The sequence below is a fragment of the Coregonus lavaretus genome (genome assembly GCF_964263955.1).
Source record: "Coregonus lavaretus genome assembly, contig: HAP1_SCAFFOLD_330, whole genome shotgun sequence".
Classification (NCBI taxonomy): domain Eukaryota; kingdom Metazoa; phylum Chordata; class Actinopteri; order Salmoniformes; family Salmonidae; genus Coregonus; species Coregonus lavaretus.
Genome location: NW_028156608.1, coordinates 288122 through 309214, shown reverse-complemented (window position 1 = coordinate 309214; position 21093 = coordinate 288122). Strand labels below are relative to the sequence as shown.

At 45.4% G+C, this 21093-nt stretch overlaps 1 protein-coding gene across 1 annotated transcript in view; it reads right to left on the bottom strand.

Moving 5' to 3' along the window:
* plod2 (procollagen-lysine, 2-oxoglutarate 5-dioxygenase 2) overlaps window positions 1-21093 on the bottom strand; it is a 114767-nt gene that overhangs the window by 53997 nt on the left and 39677 nt on the right. The window contains exons 2-5 of the mRNA XM_084200180.1: window positions 20532-20623; window positions 19104-19240; window positions 8581-8744; window positions 609-721 (exon numbers count right to left, since the gene is read on the bottom strand). Of these exons, the coding sequence (XP_084056306.1) occupies window positions 609-721; window positions 8581-8744; window positions 19104-19240; window positions 20532-20623 (506 nt within the window). The remainder of the gene's footprint in view (window positions 1-608; window positions 722-8580; window positions 8745-19103; window positions 19241-20531; window positions 20624-21093) is intronic.

The window sequence follows — 21093 nt, the reverse complement described above, 5'->3', positions numbered from 1 at the left end:
GGACCTGATGGTTAGAGGGACAATAGAGCCCTGAGTACCAGACCATTAGGACCTGATGGTTAGAGGGACAATAGAGCCCTGAGTACCAGGCCATTAGGACCTGATGGTTAGAGGGACAATAGAGCCCTGAGTACCAGGCCATTAGGACCTGATGGTTAGAGGGACAATAGAGCCCTGAGTACCAGGCCATTAGGACCTGATGGTCAGAGGGACAATAGAGCCCTGAGCACCAGGCCATTAGGACCTGATGGTTAGAGGGACAATAGAGCCCTGAGTACCAGGCCATTAGGACCTGATGGTTAGAGGGACAATAGAGCCCTGAGTACCAGACCATTAGGACCTGATGGTCGTTAGCGAGTTGGGTGCTACCAACACATGTCCAGAGTGCATAAGAGGAGATTACCGTGACTCAGCAGTCACTTGGAATTTTACTGCGGTCATGACTCATGACTGCCGGCGTAGCGGTAATACGGTCACCACAACAGCCCTAGGTAGGAACCAAAGTGTTGATAATAATGTATATACTGAAGCACATTCATTAGCATTTACCCTATAGAAAAGTCCCGGGTATATTAGAAAAAGGGTTTTCACACAGGACCATTACTCACCCTCTGTTGAGGGTCCAGGTATATTTTGGTGTAGAACAGCTGGTCATCATCGTTCTCGTGAAGGTTCCACTGCTCGACGATTTTCTTCACATACGGGGCGTAGCCGATGATGCCTAGGGATTCGAAGCAGATTGAGTTAAAACCAGATTGAGTTAACACATTGGGTCCTATAAAACAAAGTATGGGGTGTGGTGTGGGTGATTGTGTTGTAGTACGGGGTGTAGTGTGGGTGATTGTGTTGTAGTACGGGGTGTGGTGTGGGTGATTGTGTTGTAGTACGGGGTGTGGTGTGGGTGATTGTGTTGCAGTATGGGGTGTGGTGTGGGTGATTGTGTTGTAGTACAGGGTGTGGTGTGGGTGATTGTGTTGTAGTAGAGGGTGTGGTGTGGGTGATTGTGTTGTAGTACGGGGTGTAGTGTGGGTGATTGTGTTGTAGTACGGGGTGTGGTGTGGGTGATTGTGTTGTAGTACGGGGTGTGGTGTGGGTGATTGTGTTGCAGTACGGGGTGTGGTGTGGGTGATTGTGTTGTAGTACGGGGTGTGGTGTGGGTGATTGTGTTGTAGTACGGGGTGTGGTGTGGGTGATTGTGTTGCAGTACGGGGTGTGGTGTGGGTGATTGTGTTGTAGTACGGGGTGTGGTGTGGGTGATTGTGTTGTAGTACGGGGTGTGGTGTGGGTGATTGTGTTGTAGTACGGGGTGTGGTGTGGGTGATTGTGTTGCAGTACGGGGTGTGGTGTGGGTGATTGTGTTGTAGTACAGGGTGTGGTGTGGGTGATTGTGTTGTAGTACGGGGTGTAGTGTGGGTGATTGTGTTGTAGTACGGGGTGTGGTGTGGGTGATTGTGTTGTAGTACGGGGTGTGGTGTGGGTGATTGTGTTGTAGTACGGGGTGTAGTGTGGGTGATTGTGTTGTAGTACGGGGTGTGGTGTGGGTGATTGTGTTGCAGTACGGGGTGTGGTGTGGGTGATTGTGTTGTAGTACGGGGTGTGGTGTGGGTGATTTTGTTGTGGTGTGGGTGATTGTGTTGCAGTACGGGGTGTGGTGTGGGTGATTGTGTTGCAGTACGGGGTGTGGTGTGGGTGATTGTGTTGCAGTACGGGGTGTGGTGTGGGTGATTTTGTTGTGGTGTGGGTGATTGTGTTGCAGTACGGGGTGTGGTGTGGGTGATTGTGTTGTAGTACGGGGTGTGGTGTGGGTGATTTTGTTGTGGTGTGGGTGATTGTGTTGCAGTACAGGGTGTGGTGTGGGTGATTGTGTTGCAGTACGGGGTGTGGTGTGGGTGATTGTGTTGTAGTACGGGGTGTAGTGTGGGTGATTGTGTTGTAGTACGGGGTGTAGTGTGGGTGATTGTGTTGCAGTACGGGGTGTAGTGTGGGTGATTGTGTTGTAGTACGGGGTGTAGTGTGGGTGATTGTGTTGCAGTATACATTGAGTGTATACTACACTCAGAACAGCCTCATTTCGTCTGAACACAATCCATGTCTCAATTGTCTCAAGGCTTGAAAATCTTTCTTTAACCTGTCTCCTCCCCTTCATCTACACTGATTTAAGTGGATTTAACAAGTGACATCAATAAGTTTTCATAGCTTTCTCCTGGATTCACCTGGTCAGACTGTCATGGAAAGAACATGTTTTGTATACTCAGTGTTTACTATCTTCTCATATAACCTCTGGTCATTTTCTTCATGATCTCTTTCTCAAGCTTATTGACCGTATTGACCACAGCTGGAAATTTCAGCCACACTCGTTGCTGGCAGTTGTATAGAATCGAGCGCACAGCCATGCAATCTCCATAGACAAACATTGGCAGTATAATGGCCTTACTGAAGAGCTCAGTGACATTCAACGTGGCACTGTCGTAGGATTCCACCTTTCTAAAAAGTCAATTGTCAAATCTCTGCCCTGCTAGAGCTTCCCCGGTCAACTGTAAGAGCTGTTATTGTGAAGTGGAAACGTCTAGGAGCAACAACGGCTCAGCCGCGAAGTGGCTCACAGAACGGGACCGCCAAGTGCTGAAGCACGTAGCGTGTAAAATTGTCTGTCCTCGGTTGCAACACTCACTACAGAGTTCTAAACTGCCTCTGGAAGCAACGTCAGCACAATAACTGTTCGTTGGGAGCTTCATGAAATGGGTTTCCATGGCCGAGCAGCTGCACACAAGCCTAAGATCACCATGCGCAATGCCAAGTGTCGGCTGGAGTGGTGTAAAGCTCGCCGCCAAAATGGTTTGTCGAGATCGGTGTGGAAGAACTTGACTGGCCTGCACAGAGCCCTGACCTCAACCCCATCAAACACCTTTGGGATGAATTGGAACACCGACTGCGAGCCAGGCCTAATCGCCCAACATCAGTGCCCGACCTCACTAATGCTCTTGTGGCTGAATGGAAGCACGTCCCCGCAGTAATGTTCCAACATCTAGTGGAAAGCCTTCCCAGAAGAGTGGAGGCTGTTATAGAAGCAAAGAGGGGACCAACTCCATATTAATGCCCATGATTTTGGAATGAGATGTTGGGAGAGCAGGTGTCCACATACTTTTGGTCATGTAGTGTATAAAGTCATATGACCACATCTACTGGGGAACCAAGTCATGAAGTAGATGAACCTCCTGGTGAGAGTGATGGAAATAGAAAAGCCTGGTGAGAGTGACGGGGAAAAAAAGCCTCATGGTGAAAATGATGGTCCTTACTCTAAACACCCACTCCTGTCCCGACTGACTCTAAACTCACCCCCAGTCCTGTCCTTACTCTAAACACCCACTCCTGTCCCGACTGACTCTAAACTCACCCCCAGTCCTGTCCCGACTTACTCTAAACTCACCCCCAGTCCTGTCCTGACTCTAAACTCACCCCCAGTCCTGTCCTGACTCTAAACTCACCCCCAGTCCTGTCCTGACTCTAAACTCACCCCCAGTCCTGTCCTGACTCTAAACTCACCCCAAGTCCTGTCCTGACTCTAAACTCACCCCCAGTCCTGTCCCAACTGACTCTAAACTCACCCCCAGTCCTGTCCTGACTCTAAACACCCACTCCTGTCCCAACTGACTCTAAACTCACCCCCAGTCCTGTCCTGACTCTAAACTCACCCCCAGTCCTGTCCTGACTCTAAACTCACCCCTCTCCTGTCGTGCCAGTCCCCAAACAAACCGAGGTTTCACCTCTCTGTGACACTCCAGACCAAGTCCGAATAAAATAGAACAGAGATAGACAGCAGGACCTGTCCCTGTTAGTTAGGCCCCTGAGTGATGTGGGCTGGCAGCATGTCCTCTCCTGGCCTCAGAGACACAACCTGTCCCTGTTAGTTACGCCCCTGGGTGATGTGGGCTGGCAGCCTGTCCTCTCCTGGCCTCAGAGACACAACCTGTCCCTGTTAGTTACGCCCCTGGGTGATGTGGGCTGGCAGCCTGTCCTCTCCTGGCCTCAGAGACACAACCTGTCCCTGTTAGTTACGCCCCTGGGGGATGTGGGCTGGCAGCCTGTCCTCTCCTGGCCTCAGAGACACAACCTGTCCCTGTTAGTTAGGCCCCTGGGTGATGTGGGCTGGCAGCCTGTCCTCTCCTGGCCTCAGAGACACAACCTGTCCCTGTTAGTTACGCCCCTGGGTGATGTGGGCTGGCAGCCTGTCCTCTCCTGGCCTCAGAGACACAACCTGTCCCTGTTAGTTACGCCCCTGGGTGATGTGGGCTGGCAGCATGTCCTCAGAGACACAAACACAACCTGTAATTTGATGCAGAGGACAGCCCACAGGGGACCAAGACAAATACACACGTTACTGACAGCCATGCATCAGGGGAGTGGAGAGGCTGCTATAAGCTACAGGCTTTAGGGAGGCCAGGCTGAGAGGTAACCACAGGAAAACAACAGTAATCAACCGTTCTAAATAGAAAATAGCAGTAGGATGTTTCCACACCAAACAGCAATCATCATAACACAGTTCTGAATGTAGTGGTAAGTCAAGTAGGATTGTCCCCTTGTTGGTCTATGGAGCTGATGAATGAGAGGCAGCAGGCCTGCAGTTCAACCGGATCATCAGAAATGAATTACCCACAGTCCTCCAGGCAGGAAAGACCTTGGTGACTGTCCAGTGCCTGTCGTGAAGTTTACAGAGAAAACCCATTCTCTATCATTTTCCTTCTCTCTACATAAACATACAGCCTACGTGTCGTCCTTCCTCTAAACACACAGCCTACGTGTCGTCCTTCCTCTAAACATACAGCCTACGTGTCGTCCTTCCTCTAAACATACAGCCTACGTGTCGTCCTTCCTCTAAACATACAGCCTATGTGTCGTCCTTCCTCTAAACACACAGCTTATTTGTCGTCCTTCCTCTAAACACACAGCCTACGTGTCGTCCTTCCTCTAAACACACATCCTATGTGTCGTCCTTCCTCTAAACACACAGCTTATGTGTCGTCCTTCCTCTAAACATACAGCCTACGTGTCGTCCTTCCTCTAAACACACAGCTTATTTGTCGTCCTTCCTCTAAACATACAGCCTACGTGTCGTCCTTCCTCTAAACATACATCCTACGTGTCGTCCTTCCTCTAAACACACATCCTACGTGTCGTCCTTCCTCTAAACACACAGCTTATTTGTCGTCCTTCCTCTAAACATACAGCCTACGTGTCGTCCTTCCTCTAAACATACAGCCTACGTGTCGTCCTTCCTCTAAACATACATCCTACGTGTCGTCCTTCCTCTAAACACACAGCTTATTTGTCGTCCTTCCTCTAAACACACAGCCTACGTGTCGTCCTTCCTCTAAACACACAGCCTACGTGTCGTCCTTCCTCTAAACACACAGCCTACGTGTCGTCCTTCCTCTAAACACACAGCCTACGTGTCGTCCTTCCTCTAAACACACAGCCTACGTGTCGTCCTTCCTCTAAACATACAGCCTACGTGTCGTCCTTCCTCTAAACACACAGCCTACGTGTCGTCCTTCCTCTAAACATACAGCCTACGTGTCGTCCTTCCTCTATGAGCAGTCAGAGTTGACACAGCAGAGCAGTAGCCTTCAAGAGCAGTTTGTCAAGTTCTACAGTTCAAAGAACTGACCTCATTCTTGACCAATGAGTTCTCTGAGGTCCTCTAAACTCTGGGGCACTTCAGCCACTTCATCCATCACCTGCATTGTGGGAGGCTCTATTGTCAATCAATCATTAAGGTGTTTGTTTTTTTACCCACGCGAACGAAGATGTTACTGAAACAGAAACCAATGTGCTGCAATTCATGTGTTTACAGCGAGTAAATACATGTGAGGCTCTCTCTCACTAATTGACTAATTGATTGTGTAATGTGATTGATTGTGTAATTACACATATGATTTCAGTTTGCGAGGGTGTGAAATGGGTGTTGGAGACAAGTTTTTACATATTATAAAGAAAACCTTTTATAATCAATGACAACAGTGCTATGTTGAGCTGAGCCTTGCTGTTGGAAAACCACATTAGTGTTCCACTTTTGGCTGTTCCATATGCACCTCCCCCAACTTCACTCCATGACTACAGTCGGATGTTTTCACCTTACCACTCAAACGCGCATAGTGTTGAGACTCCATCTCCCATGATGCCCCAGTAGTGTGACAGTGTTTAGACTCCATCTCCCATGATGCCCCAGTAGTGTGACAGTGTTTAGACTCCATCTCCCATGATGCCCCAACAGTGTGACAGTGTCTAAACCATCTCCCATGATGCCCCAGTAGTGTGACAATATTAAACTCCATCTCCCATAATGCCCCAGCAGCGTGACAGAAAATACAATTAAAATTAAGAGGCCTAGAAACGACTTCTCCAATAGAAATCCCCAATCACGTTTGTAGGCCATGTCATGACGATGTACAGTGCATTCAGAAAGTATTCAAACCCCTTTACTTTTTTCACATTTTGTTACGTTACAGCCTTATTCTAAAATGGATTAAATAAAACAATACCTCAGCAATCTACACACAATACCATATAATGACGAAGCAAAAAGAGGTTCTTAGAAATGTTTGCAAATTTATAAGAAATTAAAAACTGAAATATCACATTTACATAAGTATTCAGACCCTTTACTCAGTACTTTGTTGAAGCACCTTCGGCAGCGATTACAGCCTTGAGTCTTCTTGGGTATGATGCTACAAGCTTGGCAGACCTGTATTTGGGGAGTTTCTCCCATTCTTCTCTGCAGATCCTCTCAAGCTCTGTCAGGTTGGATGGGGAGAGTCGCTGCACAGCTATTTTCAGGTCTCTCCAGAGATGTTTGATCGGGTTCAAGTTCAGGGTCTGGCTGGGCCACTCAAGGACATTCAGAGACTTTTATCGAAGCCACTCCTACGTTGTATTGGCTATGTGCTTAGGGTCGCTGTCCTGTTGGAAGGTGAACCTTCGCCCCAGTCTGAGGTCCTGAGCGCTCTGGAGCAGGTTTTCATCAAGGATCTCTCTGTACTTTGCTATGTTCATCTTTGCCTCGATCCTGACTAGTCTCTCAGTCCCTGCCGCTGGAAAACATCCCCACAGCATGATGCTGCCACCATCATGCTTCACCGTAGGGATGGTGCCAGGTTTCCTCCAGACGTGACGCTTGGCATTCAGGCCAAAGAGTTCAATCTTGGTTTCATCAGACCAGAGAATCTTGTTTCTCATGGTCTTAGAGTCCTTTAGGTGCCTTTTGGCAAACTCCAAGTGGGCTGTCATGTGCCTTTTACTGAGGAGCGGCTTCCGTCTGGCCACTCTACCATAAAGGCCTGATTGGTGGAGCGCTCCAGAGATGGTTGTCCTTCTGGAAGGTTCTCCCATCTCCACAGAGGAACTCTGGAGCTCTGTCAGAGTGATCATTGGGTTCTTGGTCACCTCCCTGACCAAGGCCCTTCTCCCCCGATTGCTCAGTTTGGCTGGGCGGCCAGCTCTAGGAAGAGTCTTGGTGGTTGCAAACTTCTTCCTTTTAAGACTGATGGAGGCCACTGTGTTCTTGGGGAAATTCAATGCTGCAGATATTTTTTGATACCCTTCCCCAGATCTGTGCCTCGACACAATCCTGTCTCTGTGCTTTACGGACAATTCCTTCAACCTCATGGCTTGTTTTTGCTCTGACATGCACTGTCAACTGTGGGACCTTATATAGACAGGTGTGTGCCTTTCCAAGTCATGTCCAATCAATTGAATTTACCACAGGTAGACTCCAATCAAGTTGTAGAAACATCTCAAGGATGATCAATGGAAACAGGATACACCTGAGCTCAATTTCAAGTTTCATAGCAAATTGTCTGAATACTTATGTAAATAAGGTATTTCTAAAAACCTGTTTTCGTTTTGTCATTATGGGTATTGTGTGTAGATTGCTGAGGTATTGTTTTGATTTAATCAATTTTAGAATAAGGCTGTAACGTAACAAAATGTGGAAAAAGTCAAGGGGTTTGAAAACTTTTCCGAAGGCACTCTAAGTACAGTTTTGTTCAAGGCAACTCTGAACTTAGAAACTTGGACATTTCCGACATGGAAACTCGCTGTAGAAAGATGAGGTCTGAGTTTTCAACTTGGAAAGTATCAGAATCAACCAAAAAGGAAGCTCTATGCAAAAAACATACGCACATTTTAACTAGGCGGTTCAGAGTTTCCGAGCTGTCTTAAATGCGTCATTAGCTAAGCTCATGCGCAGAAACACGTCATCGGGTCTAACGGTCACGTTACTCCGAACTGCACGTGAGCAGGAAGTCGAATCAAAGGCCCTCCGATCAAAAGTTGTTTTGGATTAAAAATGAATACGTGTCAGTTTGTTACTTTCACAGGTTGCAGTAAAGAAAGTTTCAGGTACTTAAGACATTCTCAAATCTGGGTTTTGCCTTTAGATTTCAAGAAAATAATAAACTAATGGTAAATTTTTCACTTCTCCCTTTGACTTGCCAAACCCCAAACCGGTCTGTCGAGTCGGTCCCAGAAGTATCGCAATGTTAGGCCTCGTGGTTTAGAAACTCTGTGGTGCTCCGGACCCACCTCCTGAATTGAGGAAACGCTTGCCGCTGCGGACGGATGGGTATTTGTCCTGTAGGCGTTTATCAGGCCAGATCAGACCCTCAGCAGCAAACAGGACCTTGTGGTTGGCTTCCTGGAACTTCCTGAGTATCTCCTCTGGTCCCCCAGCAAAGATAAGATCATAACTGGAGAGAGAGAGAGAGAGAGAGAGAGAGAGAGAGAGAGAGAGAGAGAGAGAGAGAGAGAGAGAGGGGGGGGGGGGGAGAGGGGGGAGAGGGAGAGAGAGACACAGAGAGAGAGAGAGAGAGAGAGAGAGAGAGAGAGAGAGAGAGAGAGAGAGAGAGAGAGAGAGAGAGAGAGAGAGAGAGAGAGAGAGGAGAGGGAGAGAGAGAGGGGGGGAGAGAGAGAGAGAGAGAGAGAGAGAGAGAGCGAGAGAGAGAGAGAGAGAGTAAATAACAGCATGTTTAGACATATCCAGCTACCCCCATTTCCTCCTCAAACTCCTCTCATCTCTTCAACATCTGATGGCGTCTCCCAGCAACTGGACCTTAACTGGCTCCAAGGCAGATAGAAATCTACATGTAAACATGAGACATTCTGAAGCAAGGTGTGAGCACACATTCATGGGTTTAAATAGCCACTGAGTACGCCGATTGGCAAGTATGTTTTTCTGTTGCTCATTTCAAAAATGATATTTCAGTCTTGGAGGTGTGTTTCCTGAACAATTACGCGTTTGGTTAATGATTGTTCCCCATGAAAATCCCCAGATTAAATTTAAGATAACTCAAGAAGTCTGTAATAAAATGTTTACATATTTGGCAAATATATTTTAGTTGCTCAATTTTACAACTAACTAAGGTGTTTGGTACAGTAAAAAAATGTATGACTTGTTGTCTTATGTTAACAAAGTCGGGCTGCTGGGCAGGTCTGTCTCACTGAACTATGCTATTGGATAGAGAGCAATCACCACAGCTGTTCACCCCATGTCAGTGGGCAAATGGACATCGTCAAATCAAAACCCAACCTTTATTTACCCATTGTGACGCACGGATGTTCCAATCTCCATTTTGGACGAGACTGACTGTATGACCAAAATTATCCTATTTACAATTTGTTCTCAGGCTAAATTCTTTCCTAAATGCAGTTAAGGAGCAACTGCCTTTAAAAAGCAATGAATCCCTTTGAAAATGGCCTATGTGGCATCGATATGAGTCAGAAACAAGTATTCTAGTATCAAAATTGACTAGCAGAATAATACATATTTAAATACAAAATAATTAGAACATGGCTTTTTTGGCGGGAGGTTGTTGTTTTGGCGGATGGTTGTTGTGGTTGGTCCTGTGTTTTCTCTGGCGTCCTTTCCCCCTTGCAGCAGATGTGGATGCGGGTGCATTTGCACGCTCTGCCCATTTCTTCCCCAGTCAACCATGTGGTGTGCATTTTTGTGTTTGAAAAGGTGCGGCGTTAAGTGAGTGAGAGGGGAAATGGTTGCATATCCCAGAGCCGACCGGGGGTCTATGAGCAGGGGTACTGAGAGAGAGCTTTCAATTTAGTGTAGATGAGGGATATACATTTTCAAATATAGTATACATCTAATCTAATTTTTCATTGTCCTATCATGATGGAAAGATCCCTAACCCTATAACCTGGACACCCACCTGAGCGACCCATACACCAAAGAGAAGTTCCCATCTCTTTTATGGACCTGCTGTGAATATGCTGCCTAAACAGAGAAATAAATGCGGTCAGAGACCTACTTGAGCAGCACTGCCCCCTCAAGATTCTGAGCCTGCCTGGCAGGGTTGGTCCTACAAAGCCAGAGCCCCCTGATGGGAGAGCATAATATACAAGGACATTCTCAAAGCTGCTAATGAGAACCTTGACGACCTTTTACCTAGCTGGTGGGGATTCCGGTGGGGTACCCCCACCCAGGTAGTGGCAGTGCTGGCAACACTGGCTGCAGTAACCCATGGGGAGGGGGTCACACTCGGACAATCAGAGAGGGGGTTTATCATTGTAGCCCAGGTGGCACAAAATAATCAAAGGTCTGACCGCATGGAGATGCTTGGGAAAAATGGTTACAACAGGGGATCAGAGTGTTTGTGTCTCAGGTGAAGAGGGTGGATCTGATCTCCATCACCTAGAACTTGACATAGATTAAATAGATTAATCAAATCTCACATTGTTATCAATTTCTGCTCAATCTGCATGCTTTCTCAATCAGCTTTAACTGTATGTTCACTCGTAAATCAAGTTATTTCTCGAGTTGGGCTCTGGGATATAACAGCCGTTGAGTATCTGATTTTATGGTGGACTGTGGAGGAGGGGGGTTGAGTGTGTTGGAGTATGTGAGTATGTGCGTGTGTGCTTGTCTGGCATCTGTTGTGGGGGGGTGGGGATGTTGGGGGGGAGGGTATGGGATGGACCACGGGAATTATTTGCTCGGATAATAATTGCTTGTCAATGAATTAAATGTAATACAATGGCAATCCGGGTTATATGTTAGAATCCTACGCGTGAACTGCCGACATTATTACGCATATTAATTGATAATGATGGAAAATAGGATATGCATAATAAAAATAAAAATAAAGTTATATATATATATATATATATATATATATATATATATATATATATATATATATATATAGAGAGAGAGAGAGAGAGAGAGAGAGAGAGAGAGAGAGAGAGAGAGGTGAAAGCATTGGAAATGCTTTTGGCGGTTAATCTGCTTCTGTTTTGTGGGTGGCACTGTGTGCTGTTGTCGATGGATGGGTCCTGGCCTCTCGGGGCCTTAGGGATCCGGAGGAACGTGGGTGGGATGCTGATCACTGGGATGACGGCTCAACTTGGGATGGGGAGGGGCTTTAGCGGGGGAATTAGTGGAGAACAATTGAAGGGTTACTCCGTAGCAATGCAAATATCACGGTACAGCTATATGGACACTCAATCATTACGCTATTTTTTATTGGTAAATTTACAAACATATATAATGATAAATAGACTTGAAACTTGTATCTCATTATGGTGTATGGTGAAATAAGTATAGCCAGTTATAATTGTAATGGCTTAGCTGATAATAACAAAAGAAGAACAATATTTACATGGCTCAAAGAGAAGGAATATAATATATATTGTATACAGGAAACTCATTCAACAATTCGAGATGAAGTAGCGTGGAAAAAAGAATGGGGGGGGGGGAATATACTTCTCCCATGGGCAAAGAAATTCAAAAGGGGTGATGATATTAATTAATAGTAATTTCGATCCGAATGTGCAAATTGTACAAATAGATACACAAGGTAGATGGATTATTTTAAATATGTTATTGGACCATAAACAGATATGGCTCATTAACCTTTACGGACCAAATAATGATGATCCACAATTCTTTGACAATATATATAATAAATGATCAAGCCTGCAAGCAACTCAAGACAATATTATTATGGTGGGGGATTATAATACTGTTTTAAATAGCTCAATGGACCGTAAAGGAAATCACACCACAAACAATCACCCACATGCTCTTAAGGAAATTGTGAATGTCATGGATACATTAGAACTAGTAGATATATGGAGGCTTAAATATACTGATCTAGTGAGATATACATGGCGGAGACTGAATCAAGCTAGTCGTCTTGACTTCTTTCTTATCTCATTCTCGTTGGCACCAAAAGTAAAAAAAGTGTTGATAGGGGACAGAATGCGGTCGGACCATCATATAATAGGCATATACATTACTCTTACTGAATTTCCACGTGGGCGAGGATATTGGAAATTTAATCAAAGCCTATTGGATGATCATTTATTTATAATTAGAACAAAGGAATTTATAACTGACTTTTTCCAACATAACATAGGTACAGCAAATCCCCTTATTGTATGGGACACCTTTAAATGTGCCTTTAGAGGCCATGCAATTCAGTACTCATCTCGAAAACAAAAGCAATTTAGGTCAAAAGAGTTTATACTAAGAAAGGAAATAGAAAGTCTAACAGAACAGATAGATGGCAATAAAAACTGTAACATAGAGGCTCAGAATAAATTAGATGAAAAACAAAAAGAAATGGAGAAACTTATTCAAGAAAGATCAAGTGTAATATATTATAAAAATAAAGCAAACTGGATGGAATATGGGGAAAAATGCACAACATTATTTTTTTATCTTCAACATAGGAATGCTACCAAAAAGAACTTAATGAAACTGGTTACAATTGACGGAGTCACCCATAATTCACCAAATGATATTTTGAAGGAAGAAACAAAGTACTTTAAGCATATGTTTTATTTTCAGTCGCATCCATCTCCTCTAACTGAAGCTAATTGCAGAGATTTTTTTTCTATTGATAATGTCAAATTAACAGCCACACAGAAAGACTCATGTGAAGGTGAAATTACAGAGGAGGAACTTCTGGATGCAATTAAAGACTTTAAGTCTGGGAAAACTCCAGGGTTGGATGGCATACCAGTCGAGGTATACCAAACCTTTTTTGATATACTAAGAGGACCGTTATTAGCATGTTTTAACCACTCCTATGTAAATGGTAGATTATCTGACACTCAAGAAGAAGGTCTGATCTCATTATTACTGAAACAGGATACAAGTGGAAAATATAAAGATCCAGTCCATTTACAAAATTGGAGGCCCCTTACACTTCAGTGTTGTGATGCAAAAATCCTAGCAAAATGTATAGCGCATAGAATTAAAAAGGTATTGTCGGATATTATTCATTCTAATCAGACAGGTTTTTTACATGGAAGATACATTGGAGATAATATAAGGCAAGTATTGGAAACAATAGAACACTATGGAAAATATGGGAAACCAGGCCTGCTATTCATAGCAGACTTCGAAAAGGCATTTGATAAAGTTCGACTGGGGTTTATATGTAAATGCCTGGAGCATTTCAATTTTGGAGAATTTCTTATTTACATTTACATTACATTTACGTCATTTAGCAGACGCTCTTATCCAGAGCGACTTACAGTTAGGCTTATAAAATGGGTCAAAATCATGTATAGTAACCCTAGGTGTAAAATAGTAAATAATGGCTATTTCTCAGAAAGTTTTAAACTGTCAAGAGGAGTGAAACAAGGTTGTCCAAATCGGCATATCTATTTATTGTGGCCATCGAGATGTTAGCTATTAAAATCAGATCCAATAATAATATCAGAGGATTAGAAATACAGGGCTTAAAAACAAAGGTGTCACGCCCTGGCTCTGGGGACACTGTTATGTTGAGCCAGGGTGTGTAGATCTATGTTCTCTATTTCTATGTTGGCCTGAGTGACTCCCAATCAGAGGCAACGAGTGTCAGCTGTTTGCTGGTTGTCTCTGATTGGGAGCCATATTTAAACTGTCGGTTTTTCCTTTGGTTTTTGTGGGTTCTTGTTTCAAGTTGGTTGTGTTTGACCGTGTACTGTCACGTTACCGTCTTTGTTGTTTTGATCGTGTTTCGCTCAATAAAGAGTATGTTTGCCTGCAATGCTGCGCCTTGGTCCTCATCTGTTCCCGACGATCGTGACAGAAGAACCCACCAAGACAGGACCAAGCAGCGTGAAGAGGAGAGAGGATGGACCTGGGATCAGTGGAGTAGGAGTCTCGACTGGGCCAAGCCAAGTGAAGAGCAGAGAGGTTGGACTATGGAGCAGTGGATTAAAAGTCTCGACTGGGCCAAGCCAAGTGAAGAGCAGAGAGGTTGGACTTTGGAGCAGTGGGGTGAGAGTCTGGCGAGAACTAGGGAGGCCTGGTCCACGGGGAGGAGAGACCCCCAGAAAATTTTTAGGGGGGGGCTCACGTCGTGGACGACGGGGCAGCAGGAGGCCGCGATGGAGCGGTCCAGCGGGTGCGCAGAGGAGGCCGCCAGGTTAAGGGGGCCACTGGTCACAGAGGAGAGGGAAAGTGTGGAGGCACGGCGAGAGGTACTGGGGTGTGTTACCAGTCCGGTCGGGCCCGTTCCTGATCTCTGCGTAGGGCCAGTGGTGTGTGTCCCCAGTGCGGTCCGGTCTGTTCCTGTTCCTCGCATCGAGCCTGTGGTGCGCGTCGCCAGCCCGGTCCGGCCTGTTCCTGCTCTCCGCATCGAGCCTGTGGTACGCTTCGTCAGCCCAGTCCGGCCCATTCCTGCTCCCCGCACCAAGTCTGTGGTGCGTCTCGTCAGCCCGGCTCGGCCCGTTCCTGCTCCCCGCACCAAGTCTGTGGTGCGTTTCGTCAGCCCTGTCCGGCCCGTTCCTGCTCTCCGCACCAAGTCTGTGGTGCGTTTCGTCAGCCCTGTCCGGTCCGCTCCTGCTCTCCACACCAAGCCAGTGGTGTGCGTCGTCAGTCCAGCACGGCCCGTGCCTGTTCCCCGCACCAAGCCAGGGGTGCGTATCGTCAGCCCGGCTCAGCCCGTTCCTCCTCCACGCACTAAGCCAGGGGTGCGCATCGTCAGCCCGGTCCGGTCCATTCCTGCTCCACGCACCAAGCCAGGGGTGCGTATCGTCAGCCCGGTCCGGCCAGTTGCTACTCCACGCACCAAGCCAGGGGTGCGTATCGTCAGCCCGGTCCGGTCCATTCCTGCTCCACGCACCAAGCCAGGGGTGTGTATCGTCAGCCCGGTCCGGCCAGTTGCTACTCCACGCACCAAGCCAGGGGTGCGCATCGTCAGCCCGGTCCGGTCCGTTCCTGCTCCACGCACCAAGCCAGGGGTGCGTGTCGTCAGTCCGGCTCCGGCCAGCGGGGCCAGACCAGACCAGGACTACTTTGGGGGGTTGGAGAGGGAGTGGGGATCAGGCCCAGAGCCGGATCCGCCGCCAAGGCGGAGTGCCCACCCGGTCCCTCCCCTGTTGTATTTAGTTGGCGCGGTCGGAGTCCGCGCCTTTAGGGGGGGGTACTGTCACGCCCTGGCTCTGGGGACACTGTTATGTTGAGCCAGGGTGTGTAGATCTATGTTCTCTATTTCTATGTTGGCCTGAGTGACTCCCAATCAGAGGCAACGAGTGTCAGCTGTTTGCTGGTTGTCTCTGATTGGGAGCCATATTTAAACTGTCGGTTTTTCCTTTGTTTTTGTGGGTTCTTGTTTCAAGTTGGTTGTGTTTGACCGTGTACTGTCACGTTACCGTCTTTGTTGTTTTGATCGCGTTTCGCTCAATAAAGAGTATGTTTGCCTGCAATGCTGCGCCTTGGTCCTCATCTGTTCCCGACGATCGTGACAAAAGGTGTCATTGTACGCTGATGATTCATGTTTTCTTTTAAATCCACAACTAGAATCCCTCCACAGCCTCATAGAGGATCTAGATACATTTTCTAACCTCTCTGGATTACAACCAAATTATATGACAAATGTACTATATTACGTATTGGATCACTAAAAAATAATATGTTTACATTACCATGTAGTTTACCAATAAAATGGTCTGATGGTGATGTGGATATACACGGAATACATATCCCAAAGGAAATAAATGATCTCACTTCAATACATTTTAATAGAAAGTTAGCAAAAATAGATAAGATCTTACTACCATGGAAAGGAAAATACCTGTCAATTTGTGGAAAAATCACCCTGATTAACTCTTTAGTATTATCCCAGTTTACCTATTTGCTTATGGTCTTGCCTACGCCTAGCGAACAGTTTTTTAAATTATATGAGAAAAAAATATTCAATTTTATTTGGAACGGCAAGCCAGACAAAATTAAAAGAGCATATTTATATAATGAATATGAATTCGGAGGACAGAAATTATTAAATATTAAAGCATTAGACCTATCACTAAAAGCTTCAGTCATACAAAAGTTATACTTAAATCCGAACTGGTTCTCAAGCAAATTAGTAAGATTGTCTCACCCAATGTTCAAGAAAGGCCTTTTTCCCTTTATTCAGATTACTACCTCTCACTTTCAGTTATTTGAAAAGGAAATCATCTCCCAAATGTCACTATTTCTAAAACAAGCCATAGAAAGTTGGTTGCAATTTCAATTTAATCCTCCAGAAACGACAGAACAAATAATGCAACAAATATTGTGGTTAAATTCAAATATACTAATTGACAAAAAACCTTTATTTTTTGACAGAATGTTTAAAAAAGGTATAATCTTCGTAAAGGATATCATCGGTAGGACTGGTGGAGTTATGAAGCACATGCAGCTAACAAAAACATATGGAAATGTCTGCTCTACCCAAAATTACAACCAAATAATTGCAGCCTTACCGCAAAAGTGGAAGAGGAAAGTGGAAGGGGGAGAAAGTAAGGAACTTGTCTGTCGGCCTTGCATTAAAGAACATAATTGGTTAAGGAAAACTGTGATAAATAAAAAAGTATATCAGTTTCACTTAAGGATCAAAGGATTGACAGCCGTCCCATATAGATTGCAAAATAGTTGGGAAGAGATCTTTGACGTACCGATCCCATGGCATAGTGTTTATGAACTGACACGCAAAACGACACCGGATTCAAAAATTAGAATCTTTCAATTTAAATTATTATATAAAATTCTTGCTACCAATAGAATGTTATTTATATGGGGGATACAATCTTCCCAGCTCTGCAGGTTTTGCTGTGAAGAGACAGAATCATTAGATCATTTGTTTTGGTTCTGTCCATTTGTAGCTTGTTTTTGGACACAGGTCCAGGAATGGCTAAAGGATTGCAATATTTACCTGGAACTAACCTTGCAGATAGCATTACTGGGTGATCTGAAAAGTCATAGTCAATCAATCAATAATATAATAATACTTTTAGCGAAAATGTTTATTTTTAATTCACAATCTGTAGAAGCACTGAGAATAGAAAGGTTCAGAATTTTTGTAAAACATCACAGTACGGTTGAAATATATATGGCAAATAGAAATCCTATATGGATGGTGTTAAGAGATAGATGGGAGGTATTGAATAGAGTTGAAGGATGGGACTAATAACAACTAACAACAAATAATAACAAAGATAGCTAATAATGTAAGCATACTGTGTCCATAATAAGTATATAGGTTGTATGTTGGGAGCTTTTGGGAAGGAGCACAGTTAGAAAGATATGCCATATAGAAGCAAACCGGATGGACACCATGAAAATGATCGGAGAGGTTGAGAGTAGAAGAAGTTCAGGAGCAACAAAAAAAAATGTATATATATATATAATAGAATTATTGTAAAATTAACTGTGTCCATAAGGTGTAGATAGTAAGTATAGACCGGAAGTAGAGGCCTGGGCGTTGTTGTTCACTAATTTACTCCAAGTAGGGAAAGGATGGTGGGGTTGAAAAGTAATAAAGGGGAGTATATATATAAAAAACATGGGGGATTGGAAGAGATGCAGACAATTACATTGATGGAAGTTACAATCTATCTGCAATATTAAGCTGATCCATTCCCCCCCAAAAATCAGTAGTTAGCTAGCTCTCAACTAGCAGGTTCAGAGCTTTCTATAATTAGGACCTTTCATGATTGAAGGGAGGGTGTTTTAATTCTCTCTCTCTCTCTCTCTCTCTCTCTCTCTCTCTCTCTCTCTCTCTCTCTCTCTCTCTCCTCTCTCCCTCACAGGTGAAAGGAGGTGTTTCTCCTTATATTACTCGTTATAAATGGACTTCCTGTCATTTCCTTCTGAGTAAGTGCCTTAAAATGAGACTGTGTTATGTTTGATTAACTAAATCGACAGTTTGGGTGGAAAATTATCTTTAGAAAGAGCGACCGTGGCTATCGGTCTTAACTCTTTCTGCACCATATAATGTCCAGGGACAACCACTATCACAACTCCCTCGTGATGATATGCCGTTGTAAGTGGCTAGGCATCAGCACTTTGCTAGGGTTAATTATCCATAACAAAAACCTTACAGAGAAGCTTTGTGCCCATTTAATGAGATCTCAGACAATAGCAACAAGAGCCAGCCAGTAACCCTAACCCTAACCCTAACCCTAACCCTACCCCTAACCCTAACCCTACCGGTCATCCATAGAGGAGCCAGCCAGTGACCCTAACCCTAACCCTACCGGTCATCCATAGAGGAGCCAGCCAGTGACCCTAACCCTAACCCTACCGGTCATCCATAGAGGAGCCAGCCAGTGACCCTAACCCTACCCCTTCCGGTCATCCATTCAGTCATAACGTGGATGTAACTGAATCTTCACACTTTTGGCTCAGAGCAGAATGGGTTAGGGTTTGTTTAAGGGACATCTGGGTCCAATATGGAGAAACTAGAAGCCCTGACCTCTCCCTGACCTCTCCCTGACCTCTCCCTGACCTCTCCCTGACCTCTCCCTGACCTCTCCCTGACCCCCTAGCCTTAGTGGACAGAGGCCCCTGTTCTAGAAAACAGGGTACTGGATATTCTAACATACAGTACCAATGCATATTGCATACATGCATATTAAATAAGAAAAGGAGTATGATGAACATGTTCCATTTGACTGCTTTAGTGAGAAGGTAACTAGTGCTTTAGACATTTGAAGCATTTCAATCTTAAAGTAATACATTGGTAGCTATTACAGAAGTGAAAAGTCTCTCTGCCCCTCAGTACTTTGGTGTCCAGTACTACTCCAGGTCACCTTATGGAAGCTGAATCTCCTACCTGTCAACAGACAGCACCACCAGGTCTTCTTGGGCAGTCAGTCCCTCCATGGCTTCCTTCAGTAGTCTCACCTTCTGTCCTCCTCCGATGGAGCGCCCCACGTCCCCACCCCTCCACTCCTCCCCCATGCCCAGCACCTATGGCAGAGAGACATGTCAGGGTTAGGGGTCAGAGGTCAGGGGTTAGGGGCTAAGGGTCAGGAACCCCTGTGGGTTCAGCCAATGCTCTTAGCACTGACTGAGGACTGATTACTGAGCCCTGACTGAGAACTGAGTCCTGACTGGAACTGAGTCCTGACTGAACTACTGAGTCCTGACTGAGGACTGAGTCCTGACTGAGAACTGAGTCCTGACTGAGGACTGAGCCCTGACTGAGGACTGAGCCCTGACTGAGGACTGAGTCCTTACTGAGAACTGAGCCCTGACTGAGGACTGAGCCCTGACTGAGGACTGAGTCCTGACTGAACTACTGAGCCCTGACTGAGGACTGAGCCCTGACTGAGGACTGAGTCCTGACTGAACTACTGAGCCCTGACTGAGGACTGATTACTGAGCCCTGACTGATTACTGAGCCCTGACTGAGAACTGAGTCCTGACTGGAACTGAGTCCTGACTGAACTACTGAGTCCTGACTGAGGACTGAGTCCTGACTGAGAACTGAGTCCTGACTGAGGACTGAGCCCTGACTGAGGACTGAGCCCTGACTGAGGACTGAGTCCTTACTGAGAACTGAGCCCTGACTGAGGACTGAGCCCTGACTGAGGACTGAGTCCTGACTGAACTACTGAGCCCTGACTGAGGACTGAGCCCTGACTGAGGACTGAGTCCTGACTGAACTACTGAGTCCTGACTGAGGACTGAGTCCTGACTGAGAACTGAGTCCTGACTGAGGACTGACCACTGACTGAGGACTGAGCCCTGACTGAGAACTGAGTCCTGACTGAGGACTGAGCACTGACTGAGGACTGACCACTGACTGAGGACTGACCACTGACTGAGGACTGAGCCCTGACTGAGGACTGAGTCCTGACTGAGAACTGAGTCCTGACTGAGGACTGAGCCCTGACTGAGGACTGAGCCCTGACTGAGGACTGAGCCCTGACTGAGGACTGAGCACTGACATGTCTGTTATGCAGAGTCAGATTTAGTAAGGTTCTGTAAAATCTTTGCCCCAGGAATCCTCTGATGACAACTAACAAGAGTTTCCCATAGCCTCAAGATTATGGCAGGTTCCCCTGACAAGTTATTCATTCATATTTCATAGTTCAATCAATTAATTATTTGAGGATGAGGTTGAGCAGGAGTAAAATAAAAATTACAAGAATAAATATGTCTTGTAGGTAATGACCTGTTTTGCATAATTAAAGAAAGACACAACGCCTAATCAATGCGGTAGAGCTCAACGAGCGAGACGGTGCATGTTCCTTACCTTGACAGTGTAGTTAAAATAGTTGGCTGACTGCATGAAGCGGCGATAGCCGTCAGTCTCCTGTGTGGCAACAGTTAGGACCAGCAACTTCTCTGAAAAGAAAGAAAAACAAACATTAAACCAGATCAAGAGACGTGTAATCATCGTAATCATAAAGGCAAATTAAACCAATAGACATTTATCACTTTTATTGTTCCTATGTCCGGCATGTCGACGGTTTACCCAATTGCAGGGAAGGTCCTGCGTTCTTACCATAGTGAAATGTTTGGATAAGAAAATAAGGAAACAATTTTATTGCTCCAAAGCCTGGCGTGCATTTAAAGAAACAACTCCACCAAAATATACATGTTATTTTATCCCTATAAAGTAGCGGGTAACCCGTTCATCCCACCATGATCCCAACCAAACCACAGACCAGTCAACACATTGATGACTGCCTGGTTTAGCAGCACTATGACACGTCTTAATAATGTACGGACAGAACAGCTAAATATAGCATGATGCATTTGCATATATTAGCATATTTCAGACAAGGGGATTTTACACTTGGAGTGAAAAGGAA